Source organism: Chrysemys picta, chromosome 10 (assembly GCF_011386835.1).
Source record: "Chrysemys picta bellii isolate R12L10 chromosome 10, ASM1138683v2, whole genome shotgun sequence".
In the NCBI taxonomy this organism is placed as follows: domain Eukaryota; kingdom Metazoa; phylum Chordata; order Testudines; family Emydidae; genus Chrysemys; species Chrysemys picta.
Window position 1 is genome coordinate 46,086,394 of NC_088800.1, and position 13,668 is coordinate 46,100,061.

Sequence of the window (13,668 nt, forward strand, 5' to 3'; positions counted from 1 at the left end):
CCACCGACTACGTAAACCGCAAGGGGTACTTTTCAATGCTGCTGCAAGCCCTGGTGGATCACAAGGGACGTTTCACCAACATCAACGTGGGATGGCCAGGAAAGGTACATGATGCTCGCGTCTTCAGGAACTCTGCTCTGTTTCGAAAGCTGGAGGAAGGGACTTTCTTCCCGGACCAGAAAGTGACCATTGGTGATGTTGAAATGCCTATCGTGATCCTTGGGGACCCAGCCTACCCCTTAATGCCATGGCTCATGAAGCCGTACACAGGCAGCCTGGACAGGAGTCTGGACCTGTTCAACTACAGGCTGAGCAAGTGCCGAATGGTGGTGGAATGTGCATTTGGACGTTTAAAAGCGCGCTGGCGCAGCTTACTGACTCGCTCAGACCTCAGCGAAAAGAATATCCCCATTGTTATTGCTGCTTGCTGTGCGCTCCACAATATCTGTGAGAGTAAGGGGGAGACATTTATGGCGGGGTGGGAGGTTGAGGCAACTCGCCTGGCCGCTGATTACGCGCAGCCAGACACCAGGGCGGTTAGAGGAGCACAGCAGGGCGCGGTGCGCATCAGAGAAGCTTTGAAAACGAGTTTTGTGACTGGCCAGGCTACTGTGTGAAACTTCTGTTTGTTTCTCCTTGATGAACCCTCCAAACCACCCCCCCGACCCAGTTCACTCTACTTCCCTGTAAACCAACCACCCCACCCCGCCCTCCCCTCCCGCTTGCAGAGGCAATAAAGTCATTGTTTTTTCACATTCATGCATTTTTTATTAGTTCCTCACAGAAGTAGGGGGATAATTGCCAAGGCAGCCTGGGATGGGTGGGGGAGGAGGGATGGAAAAGGACACACTGCATTTTAAAACTAACTCTTATTGAAGGCCAGCCTTCTGATGCTTGGGCGATCATCTGGGGTGGAGTGACTGGGTGGATGGAGGTCCCCCCACCGTGTTCTTGGGCGTCTTGGTGAGGAGGCTATGGAACTTGGGGAGGAGGGCTGTTGGTTACACAGGGGCTGTAGCGGCGGTCTCTGCTCCTGCTGCCTTTCCTGCAACTCAACCATACGCTCGAGCATATCAGTTTGATGCTCCAGCAGACGGAGCATTGCCTCTTGCCGTCTGTCTGCAAGCTGACGCCACCTATCGTCTTCAGCCCGCCACTTGCTCTGTTCATCCCGCGATTCAGCCCGCCACCTCTCCTCTCGTTCATATTGGGCTTTTCTCATCTCCGACATTGACTGCCTCCACGCATTCTGCTGTGCTCTATCAGCGTGGGCGGACATCTGCAGCTCCGTGAACATATCGTCCCTCGTCCTACGTTTTCTCTTTCTAATGTTCACGAGCCTCTGCGAAGGAGAAACATTTGCAGCTGGTGGAGGAGAAGGGAGAGGTGGTTAAAAAAGACACATTTTAGAGAACAATGGGTACACTCTTTCATTACAAGGTCGCATATTTCGGCTTGCAGGCAGCCATGGTAGGCCACAGTGTTTTGGCTTTTTTAACCTTCTTAACATGCGGGAAAGGTTGCAAACAGCAGCGCATTTCCCATATCAAGGATGAATTGGGTTGTCCTTTTAAAATGGGGTTTCAATGTAAAAGGAGGGGGCTGCGGTTTCCCGGTTAACATGCGGCACAAACACAAGTAAACCACCCCCCCCCCCACACACACACACACACACGATTCTCTGGGATGATCACTTCACCCCTCCCCCCACCGCGTGGTTAACAGCGGGGAACATTTCTGGTCAGAAGAGCAGGAACGGGCGCCTCTGAATGTCCCCTTAATAAAATCACCCCATTTCAACCAGGAGAGCTTTCTGGAGATGTCCCTGGAGGATTTCCGCTCCATCCCCATACACGTTAACAGACTTTTCCAGTAGATGTACTGGCCGCGATTGCCAGGGCAAAGTAATCATTAAACACGCTTGCTTTTTTTTTGTAATGTTTACAAATAGTTACAAAGTTACACTCACCAGAGGTCTCCTGTGTGCCCTGAGGGTCTTGGGTGAGTTCGGGGGTTACTGGTTCCAGGTCCAGGGTCACAAACATATCCTGGCTGTTGGGGAAACCGGTTTCTCCGCTTCCTTGCTGCTGTGAGCTACCTACAGTACCTCCATCGTCATCTTCCTCGTTCCCCGAACCGTCTTCCCTGTGTGTTTCTCCAGTGAGAGAGTCATAGCACACGGTTGGGGTAGTGGTGGCTGCACCCCCTAGGATTGCATGCAGCTCCGCGTAGTAGCGGCAAGTTTGCGGCCCTGCCCCGGACCTTCCGTTTGCTTCTCTGGCTTTGTGGTAAGCTTGCCGTAGCTCCTTAATTTTCACGCGGCACTGCTGTGTGTCCCTGTTATGGCCTCGGTCCTTCATGGCCTTGGAGATCTTTTCTAATACTTTTCCATTTCTTTTACTGCTACGGAGTTCAGCTATCACTGCTTCATCTCCCCATATGGCGAGCAGATCTCATACCTCCAGTTCGGTCCATGCTGGAGCTCTTTTGCGATCCTGGGAGGACTCCATCACGGTTACCTGTGCTGATGAGCTCTGCGTGGTCACCTGTGCTCTCCACGCTGGGCAAACAGGAAATGAAATTCAAACCTTCGCGGGTCTTTTCCTGTCTACCTGGTCAGTGCATCTGAGTTGAGAGTGCTGTCCAGAGCGGTCACAATGAAGCACTGTGGGATAGCTCCCGGAGGCCAATAACGTCGAATTCCGTCCACACTACCCCAATTCCGACCCGCAAAGGCCGGTTTTATCGCTAATCCCCTCGTCGGAGGTGGTGTAAAGAAACCGGTTTAAAGGACCCTTTAAATCGAAAGAAAGGGCTTCGTTGTGTGGACGTGTCCAGGCTTAATTCGGTTTAACGCTGCTAAAGTCGACCTAAACCCGTAGTGTAGACCAGGCCTCAGAAACATACTACTCTCCCTCTTCCATTGGCCCATGCAAGTCCATAATATGGTAGCACAGACCATCCCTGATTTGTTGTCCAGGCAGATCCTACTCCAGGCAGTGACAGGTGAACTTTCTGGCTGAGTGTACCAGTTCAGCAATCCATTACTGTCAGAGGTGCATTCAGGGGCAAATGGCTCACCTTTGATTTCACAAAGCTTGTGAAGAACACAGCAAGCCACAGTAACGCAGACAAGCACTTCTATAAATGGCACCCTGCCAAATACACATTCAACAACCATTCTACCTACTGAGAGTGTAATTAAACCTTCGTTTGCCAGGCTCCCTGAGATCAGGATATGACTTCATAAGCCAAGGCAAAAGGGGATAGGCAGGTCCCTAGAATAAGGGTACATCTATCAGGGATTGATTTATCGCGTCTAACGTAGACACGATAAAATCGATCCCCAATCGCTCTGCCATCGACTCCGGAACTCCATCGCGGCGAGAGGCGGAAATGGAGTAGACGGGGGAGCAGGAGCAGTCAACTCACCGCCGTCCTCATGGCCAGGTAAGTCGACCTAAGATACGGAACTTCAGCTACGCAAATAGCGTAGCTGAAGTCGGCGTATCTTAGGTCGCCCCCCCCAGCGTAGACCTAGCCTAACAGTGGGACAGTAACTCCATTTATGACAAATGTCATTTGGTGGAAACAGCGTCCCAGCTTGACCAGAGAGGTAGACTCACAATCAGCGGAAAACCCTAGTATCATGAACTTTTCCAGTACAGCCCATGCTGGCATTCATAAATCAGCTTCTATGGTCCACAAGGGCCTGCATATCAATGGAGTAGTATTCTTCACAGTTTACATACTCACATGCTCCTTCAGGAGGGCAAACTATGGGTACATAAGTTCCATAAACGTCCCCAGCATAGTTTGGAAACCGCATTTCTCAAAACTAGCAGTTACTTCAGAGATATTGTTTATGCCCACCACCTTTGGTTAAATCACATGCCTGATGGCAGATGTTTCTGAGGCAACCACTTTACCCACAGCTGTCTTTCTAACACCAAAATGGATAGCAACAGACTTGTAGTAGTCTGGGGCAGACAGCTTCCTGATGGTTATAACCCCCCTGCTTCTGGACAGGCAAGCCAGCCTTCATGCATCTGTTGTGACGCTGGAGAGCTGTGGTAAGCTGCTCAGATGGCTCCAGAAATGTAGCTTTCTGCCTGAGAAAGCTCTGGACCACTTCAGGTCATCCCAGGTTTGCATGACAATGTGATCCCAAAAGTCTGTGCTTGTGGCCCTGCTCCAGAAGTGCTGGTGTACATAGGGGGTATCAGCAGCTATACCAGGAGTCACGAGCAGCATCAGCCACATCGAGTTGGCCATGTCTGCATACTCCTCCTTCTCCAAAAGATGACTTCAGTAGGGTCATAAAACACCACCTAAATGTCCACCAGTGTCTCACAGATGCTCTGTCCATATTCTGACAACCAAGACAAGTTCTTCAAATGGTGACTCTTCCATGTTGCTGAGTGTATGCAGACCCAAAAGACAGCATGGCAGAATATGTTGGCAGGCTGTGACAACTTCCTGCGAGGTGTGGGGTAGACAGTCAAGTTTTCCCACACTGCACCACAAACAAAGGGCTAAAGCAGCTACAGCTGAGGAGGGCACTAGGAAGCTCAGGATACGCTGGTTTGACTCAGGTCTGTGTAATGCAGTGTCGACGCCCAAGCATGGGTGAGAGACCTGGCTTCAGAAATTCTAAACCTAGGGTCAATATTTAGTGTGGACACTCAAGCTCAGGCTTGCAATCACTGAACTAGTGGGCTTGAGTCCCTCTGACCCTTAGCTGACATTGCGGAGTAGACATCCACTCAGTCTTGCAAAACCTGACAAGTTTCTCCCAGGTATTCCCAGCATGCAAGTTTAAATTGCAAGAATGTCAATTTCTCTAAATGCTTCAAATATGATACATTTTTAGAATCTGCATACACAATCTTAAAAAACACTTTAATAATTTAAAATTCTATTGGAGCTTTATAGGAATAATAAATTATTCCCCATTTAAAGAGGACATTTCATGGTAATTTTTTTTTAAGTTCACCCTACAGAATAAATGACAATCTTTTGTCTGAGACAGAAAGCAGAGATTTTCTTGCCTGTGGCCATTCAAGACTCCATAGCATTTTTGGAGGAGCAAGTTGTTTCATCAAAATACTGTGGCAGTCTTCTTCAATTTCAACTGCTATGCTACTTTTAACTTCCTGTCCTAAACTTTACAGTGTTTCACAGTGCACAGCAACACTGTAACCTTTTACTACAGGGATGACTAGGTTTCAAATAGATAGTATGATACCTAGGTATAGTTCGTAAAACATTTTGGGATTCTTCAGCATGATAGGCATGAATACAATATTTATTGTATTTAAAAGTCACATTTCTAAGCAAGTTATCAAACTGAAAATACTTAAGTAGACCTACTCAAGTTGTACAGTGATTTGTTTTTGTTGCATTTTTAAGTCACTGATCTGTGATTTTATTAGTAGCAATGCACATTCGTTAAGAAACAAACCAGTTTCCTTCTGTGACATTAAGGCTATAGCTACAGCCGTGCCACTAAAAGTCATGCAATGTAGCCACTGTTTGTCGGCTCTCCTGCCAACAAAAAACTTCCACCCCCAATGAGTGGTGTTCGCATTGTCGGCAGGAGTGCTCTCCTGCCGACAACGCACTATTCACACTGGCGCTTGTCGTGGCAAAACTTTTGTCTTTCGGGTGGGGGTGGGGGGTTAACACCTCTGAAAGACAAAAGTTTTGTCATTCAATTGCCAGTGTAGGCATAGGTAAGTTGAACTCTGCAGTAAGGCTATCTACATTTCCCGCAACTGAGCACAACCTCAAGGCATCTCTCTAACCTATCAAATACTGGGACAACCTCATTTATTCCAATTGAAAAGTTGGGATGGGTGCGTACTAAGTAATAAATATTCTAATTAATGAGCTTAGTCCACTCCATCCAAACACCACATGCCTGAACTAGGGTTCTAGTTCTGTGACCAAAAGGACTTGCTTTATGCTAATGCCTGATACTACCTGACTAGCTAGGCCAGGGGTCTCAAACTCAAATGACCATGAGGGCCACATGAGGACTAGTACATTGGCCCGCAGGCCGCATTACTGATACCTCCCCCCCAGCCGCCCTCGGCCCCGCCCCCACTCCACCCCTTCCATGAGGCCCAGCCCCTGCCCCGCCTCTTCCCACCCCTTCCCCGAAATCCCCACCACAACTCTGCCCCCTCCCTACCCCTGGGGGGTGCAGGAGGGGTGTGGTGGGGGCTCAGGGCAGGGAGTTGGAGTGTGGGGTGCAGGAGGAGTGAGGGTGTGGCAAGGGGTTCAGGGCAGGGGGTCAGGGTGCTGGGTGCAGCAGGGGGCTCAGGGCAGGGGTCAGGGTGCAGCAGGGGTGCAGGGTACGACAGGAGGTCGGGGTGCAGGAGGGGTGCGGCATGGGGCTCAGGGCTGTGGGTTGGGATGCTGGAGGGGTGCAGGGTATGGCAGGGGGTCAGGGTGCAGGGTATGGCAGGGGGTCGGGGTGCAGGGTGCGGCAGGGGGCTCAGGGCAGGGGGTTTGGCTGCAGGAGGGTTTCGGGGGGCAGGATCTGGCCCGGCGCATACCGGGGGCAGGGCAGGCTCCCTGCCTGCCTGTCTACCCTGCCCTCGCAAGAGGCTGGAACGTGGGGGGGAGGGGCTGTGTGTTTCTGTTGCTTGAGGTACTGCCGCCAGCAGCTTCCATTGGCCACGGTTCCCCTTTCCCAGCCAATGGGAGCTGCTGGGGGCGCTGCCTGAAGCAACAGCCACACACAGCCCCTCCGCCCCCCCTTCCCCATGTTCCAGCCTCTTCCCGGAGCTGCGCAGGGCAGGGCAGGCAGGGAGCATGCCCTGCTCCTGGTGCACGTCTGGCCGGAGCCGCTCTGGTAAACCCTGGGGGAGGGCGGGGGGGGGGCTGCGAGGGGCTCGCGGGCCGCAGAAAATCACCCCGCGGGCCACGTGTTTGAGACTCCTGAGCTAGGCCTTTATGCCAGCAACAGAAATCATGATCAGTTCACTACAGGGCTAAACACTTTAGCCTGCCCTAACCCCAGCTTTATGTCAACATTCACTAATCTGAAGACTGGTACTCACTGTCACAAAGGAAACATTTATGCTGCAGATCTGCATGCAGTCTATATAGATTTATACCCAATCCCATCATTCTACATCCTGCCTGCCATTTCTATGAAACAACAGCTACAAGCACATGGCCCATTTAACTCAATGCTCCCCTCACTTCACATACATAAAATAGAAAACATAACAGAGAGACAGATAAACCCAATAGAGATGACACCTGGAAAGTAATCAGACCACAAAAGTCAGACAGCATTTCTCTGACAGACGGGAGGTCAGACTTATCCACAGCACATTCCAACCAGCATTTTTACAGGGATCTGAGGAAGTTAGGTGCCTATTCCCCATTGAATTAGACACCTAACCCCCTTAGACTCTCTTAAAAATCCTAGCTTCTAGCTTTGCACATTTTTGGTCTTCCAGGAAAGCCTACAGTTTTCATCCATTTTAAATGGGTTCTGAAAGGTTGGGGGGATTTCTAGCCACATTATAAGATTCAGCAGTGATGCCATCTCTTCTGTTTTCATACTTCCCAACATGGCAATATAGGTTAAAGATTTCATATCTTCTCCAAGTGTCCATTCATTTATTTATTTGGCAGAGGTTCTCAAATAAGCGTGTTAAGGGATCTTCACTAGTTATTCTAAACCAACAATTCGTAGGAGGCAAGTCAACTGAACTAACCTATGTTGACAAGGTAATAGTCGCATCCCTCTGCAAAGTAAATGCTATAAACAATAACCTTTGCAAGCCAGAAGAAAACATTCAAAACCAGGGACTTATAGTTAGGGCTATGATTTGTGTCACGGAGGTCATGGAAACCGTGACTTCCAGAGACCTCCGTGACTTGAGCTGCTGGGCAGAGGTGCCCTGCTGCTCCCAGATGGCAGGGCTTCTGGGCACTTCTGGGGGCTGCCCCACAAATCCCAGCCCCCTGCTGGCGCCCCGTAGCATGGAGACACCGCAGACGGCGGGGGTTCCCTGGAGCCCGGAGCCACCATGGGCGGAGGAGGAACCCCAAAGCTCTGAGCCAACGCAAGCGGCAGGGTTGCGCTGGAGCTCCAAGTCACTGCAGGTGGCAGGAGTGCCCCAAGCTTGGAGCCACCAGAGTCGGGAGGGGGGATGGGGGGGGAAGAGAACCTTGCAGCTCTGAGGCAGGCCCCCCTGGTGGTGTAGGGAGCCTGAAGCTCCCCATTTTGTCACGCATTTTTGGTAAAAGTCACGGACAGGTCACTGGCTTCTATGAATTTTTCTTTATTGCCCGTGACTTTTACTAAAAATATGCGTGACAAAATCTTAGCCTTACTTATAGTAAGTGATTGCCTTCCTTTTAGATCTATATTTCAGAAGGTGCATAGATCCGCAGTCCCATCTTTCTGCACTAAAACCTCTAAGTCCTACAGCATTTATACCTTCAACTATGTCCTAATATACACTAGCTAATTTTTACAGTGTTTTACAACTGCACTTGTACATTTCTTGGGTGCAGAACCCACCTAGATATATAGATAACCAGTTCAACTGTTCACAAACTTTATTGGTTCATGTACCACATAAAACATCTTGGGTTTTTAGACAGTGAATCAAAAGCATCCATTATTAATTTATATTGGTCATGTTACTCAAATTATAGAGAACAATGAAATATGTCAAATGATGTTTTGATATATTTTGATATGCCGCTAAATTAAGTTCATGGCTTGATTTTTTAATTTGTCTAATTTAAATTTGAAATTCCTGCTTAATTCTAAACTGGATTATTGTTGAACATGAGCCAAAATTTACTTTGTTTACTTTTTACAAAGTTTAAAATCAAGAAAAATATTAAACATTTTGAATAGCTCAGAGAAAAATTTTAAACTGCCATTAATGAGGAGGGTGTGCTTGCTTCACAGAATATACAGTAGTTGCTATGTTAGGTGAGATACTAAGAAGTTTGTTAGAGGTCCAGTTCTACACTGAGGTTTGTCCTATAATTGCCATTAAAAACAAGTGACAAGGTCCCTCACCAAAGGCTCTTATGTAAGTTAAGCTGCCATGGGATAAAAGGGAAGGTCCTTTCATGGACTGAGAACTGGTTAAAAGACAGGGAACAAAGGGTAGGAATTAATGGTAAATTCTCAGAATGGAGAGGGGTAACTAGTGGTGTTCCCCAAGGGTCAGTCCTCGGACCGATCCTATTCAACTTATTCATAAATGATCTGGAGAAAGGGGTAAACAGTGAGGTGGCAAAGTTTGCGGATGATACTAAACTGCTCAAGATAGTTAAGTCCAAAGCAGACTGTGAAGAACTTCAAAAAGATCTCACAAAACTAAGTGATTGGGCAACAAAATGGCAAATGAAATTTAATGTGGATAAATGTAAAGTAATGCACATTGGAAAAAATAACCCCAACTATACATACAATATGATGGGGGATAATTTAGCTACAAGAAGTCAGGAAAAAGATCTTGGAGTCATCGTGGATAGTTCTCTGAAAATGTCCACGCACTATGCAGAGGCAGTCAAAAAAGCAAACAGGATGTTAGGAATCATTAAAAAGGGGATAGAGAATAAGACTGAGAATATATTATTGCCCTTATATAAATCGATGGTACGCCCACATCTCGAATACTGCGTACAGATGTGGCCTCATCTCAAAAAAGATATACTGGCACTAGAAAAGGTTCAGAAAAAGAGCAACTAAAATGATTAGGGGTTTGGAACAGATAAGGAAAAGTTATTTACTTATTCCCATAATACAAGAACTAGGGGTCATCAAATGAAATTAAGAGGCAGCAGGTTTAAAACAAATACAAGGAAGTTCTTCTTCACGCAGCACACAGTCAACTTGTGGAACTCCTTACCTGAGAAGGTTGTGAAGGCTAGGACTATAACAGAGTTTAAAAGAGAACTGGATAAATTCATGGTGGTTAAGTCCATTAATGGCTATTAGCCAGGACGGGTAAGGAATGGTGTCCCTAGCCTCTGTCTGTCAGAGGATGGAGATGGATGGCAGGAGAGAGATCACTTGATCATTGCCTGTTAGGTTCACTCCCTCTGGGGCACCTGGCATTGATCACTGTCGGTAGACAGGATACTGTGCTAGATGGACCTTTGGTCTGACCCGGCACGGCCTTTCTTATGTTCTTAATCGGGGGGGGGGGAATGCTTGCACATTGTTGCTGAAGGGCATCAAAAAAAATCTCAAAATTCTGTCAGGTATCAGATTAAAGTCCTCTCTTCTTCTTAACCACAAGTTACTGAGCAGCACTTCGTTAAATTCAAAATTGAGTGCCCCACCCTATGACAGTTTAATCATCTCTTCCTTTTCCTTGACAGGAAACCATCTGGATTGATTTCTATTGACAATGAATTCCCGATTCTTACCTGGGCACCAGGAAACTTCAGCTCCAATTCACCCTTGTTCCAAGGCTTCAGGTTCCCAGATCCCCTCTTCAGTTCCCTCTGAGACAGGGAGCTCTGTCAGTCCCACTGCAGGACCTGGCCTCAAGGGACAGTCTTTCCCACAGGTCTCCTCCTGCCCTGGTTATTGGACTGAACTCCTTCCCCCTTCATAAAAGCCCTCCTTCATGGAGCCGTGCTGTGATTCAAATATGCTTCCCCAGCCGACCAGTGTCCAAGCTCCAGCCCTAGATCATAGAGGCTCCTGTGAACTTTGGACTCTCATACTGGGCCCCTCTCCCTTCTCGTTAGAGCTGGGCTATGATTCAGACAGGCTCCCCCAGCACACCAATAAGAACGGCCATACTGGGTCAGACCAATGGTCCATCTAGCCCACTATCCTGTCATCTGACAGTGGCCGGTGCCAGATGCTTCAGAGGGAATGAACAGAAGAGGGCAAATATCAAGTGAGTATTCCCTGTTGTCCAGTCGCAGAATCTGGCAGTCAGAGGCTTAGGAACACCCAGAGCCTGGCTAACCGCCACTGATGGACCTATCCTCCACAAACTTATCTACTTCTTTTTTTAACCTAGTTATACTTTTGACCTTCACAACATCCCCTGGCAACGAGTTCCACAGGTTGACTATGCGTTGTTTGGAGAAGTACTTCCTGTTTGTTTTAAACCTGCTCCCTGTCAATTTCATTAGGTGACCCCCAGTTCTTGTGTTACATGAAGGAGTAAACAACACTTCCTTATTCACTTTCTCCATGCCATTCATGATTGTATAGAACTCTATCATATCCCTCCTTGGTTGTCTCTTTTCCAAGCTGAACAGTCCCTGTCTTTTTAATCTCTTCTCTCATGGAAGCTGTGCCATACCCCCCCCATCATGTGTTTTGCCCTTCTCTGTACCTTTTCCAATTCTAACATACATTTTTTTTAGATGGGGCGACCAGAACTGCACACTGTATTCAAGGTGTGGGTGTACTATGGCTTTATATAACTGCATTATAATATTTTTTGTCTTATTATCTATCCCTTTCCTAATGGCTCCCAACATTCCGTTAGCTTTTTTGACTGCTGCTGCACATTGAGCGGAGGTTTTCAGAGAACTATCCATAATGACTCAAAGAGCTCTTTCTAATTCAGCTAATTCAGACCCCATCATTTTGTATGTATAGTTGGGATTATGTTTTCCAACATGCATTACTTTGTACTATCGCCCTTCTGCTTCTGGTTCCCATCCCAAGGAGCCTCCCTCCTGACTCAATGTTCCCCTGCAATTCTCTCCAGGCTCTCCTGAGCCTCACCTACCCACTGGATGTTACATTAAGGAAGTATCTACCTGATTAACAGATGGTGCCAGTCCATTGCTCTCTTCAACACCTGTTTCCTTAAAGAATCAGATCACGGAACAGGGGTTGGCTAGCCCCAGGTTCCACCTCTTTAGAGGGGACAGAACACCCTGTTACAGGGTTCCAGTTCCAACAAATTCACATACGACAATTAGGGAACCCCTGCACTAGCTTTAGGATCACATCTCATCATGTCACATAGGCCCATCAATGGCTATTAGCCAGGATGGGCAGGAATGGTGTCCCTAGCCTCTGTTTGCCAGAAGCTGGGAATGAGCGACAGGGGATAGATCACTTGATGATTACCTGTTCTGTTCATTCCCTCTGTGGAACCTGGAACTGGCCACTGTTGGAAGACAGGATACTGGGCTAGATGGACCTTTGGTCTGACCCATAGGGCCATTCTTATGTTCTTATTCATTTTTATAAGCTCTGCATGACCTTCCTTGAAATGTTAATGTTTCACTCATTTAACCCAGCCTCTTGGCACTGCTTTACACTGTCACTATCATGCACTCACACCAGGGAGATGTTTGCTATGCTAGATTTAGCACACACTACCCTATGAGAAAACAAACAGTTTTTTCTTTATAGTCCTATCAGAGGATCTCTCTTTGGTTGCTAAGAAACTACAATTTTATTCATTATAAATCATTTAAAGCAGCTCAGCAGATGCAGATTTAGTAGGCGGACAGAGACATTCCATTTTACTAGGAGCACCTCACATGCTGCATAGGGCATTAAATGCCTCAGAAGCTCCTTGAGATACAAAAATTCAGAAAGCAGCTCTGATTTAAAAGCTATGGTTCTTGACATTGCAGACTGTATTTATCTGAAGACACTGGCCTTTCCATTGACTGTTTAAATAATATTTCCATTGCATGAACAGGTTATGCTATTAAGAACAGGTTCAAAAGGGCCATCAGAGATTTTAAGTGGAGTAATTGACCCAAGGCATCATGTTTTCACATAGCTATTAACACAAGTATACTTTTTAAATTATATAGTTATATCTTGGCAGAGAACATTTAAAGTGGTAACTGCTGAACTCAGCCTCCCCCCCCCCCCGCCCTCCTCCGCTCCCCGACCTACCCCGCTCCCCAGCCCCCCTTCCTCCTACCCTGCTCCCCCGCCCCCCTCCTCCTCCTCCTCTTCCTCTCCCCAACCCCCACATACCGTGCTCCGCGCCCCAGCCCTCCTCTCCCCAGTACCCCCTCCTCCCCCGTGCCCTACCCTGCTTCCCAGCCCCCGCTCCGCCTCCTTTGCTCCCCCTCCTCCTCCTCCTCTTGCCCTGCTTCCCAGCCGGCTCGCCCCTCCTCCTCCTCCTCCCTCCTGCCCTGCTCCCCTCCCACTCACCGTTCTGCGCTGCGGCGGGACCCGAGATGAGGCTGGCGGCGGTCAGCAACAGGCAGAGCGCGAGGGGGAGCGACCCGGAACCCGACATCCTCCTCTCAGGCCGGACACAGCGCGACACGGCCCGGGGCGGGAGGGGAGGCTACAACGAGAAGCAAACAACGATCGACTCCGTCCTTCTGCCTCCGACCTCCTACCGCAGCCTTAAGCTTCGCGAGACTTCGAAACGGGAGGGAGCGAAGCTCCACCCACAGAGCTGCCTGCTCACGTGACGGGGTCTGGGAGACAGTGACCTGTGTCACGTGAGAACACGGGCACCTAACCTGCTCGGCCACCGTGCTGCAGCCCCTCACTGCCACCTCCCCTCCCGCCCACTCAGAGCCCCCCTCCGTGCTGCAGCCTTTACTGCCACCTCCCCTCCCCCAGCTCAGAGCCCCCCCATCCTTCCTACAGCCCTTTAATGCCTCCTCTCCTCCGCAGCTCAGCCCCCTCTCCCTGCTGCAGCCCTTACTGCCACC

At 48.6% G+C, this 13,668-nt stretch overlaps 1 protein-coding gene across 1 annotated transcript in view; it reads right to left on the bottom strand.

Moving 5' to 3' along the window:
* Positions 1 to 13,387, bottom strand: part of NPTN (neuroplastin) — a 129,747-nt gene extending 116,360 nt beyond the window's left edge. The window contains exon 1 of the mRNA XM_005306350.5: positions 13,154 to 13,387. Within this exon, the coding sequence (XP_005306407.1) occupies positions 13,154 to 13,241 (88 nt within the window). The 5' untranslated portion in view covers positions 13,242 to 13,387. The remainder of the gene's footprint in view (positions 1 to 13,153) is intronic.
* Between the last annotated feature and the right edge of the window lie 281 nt (positions 13,388 to 13,668).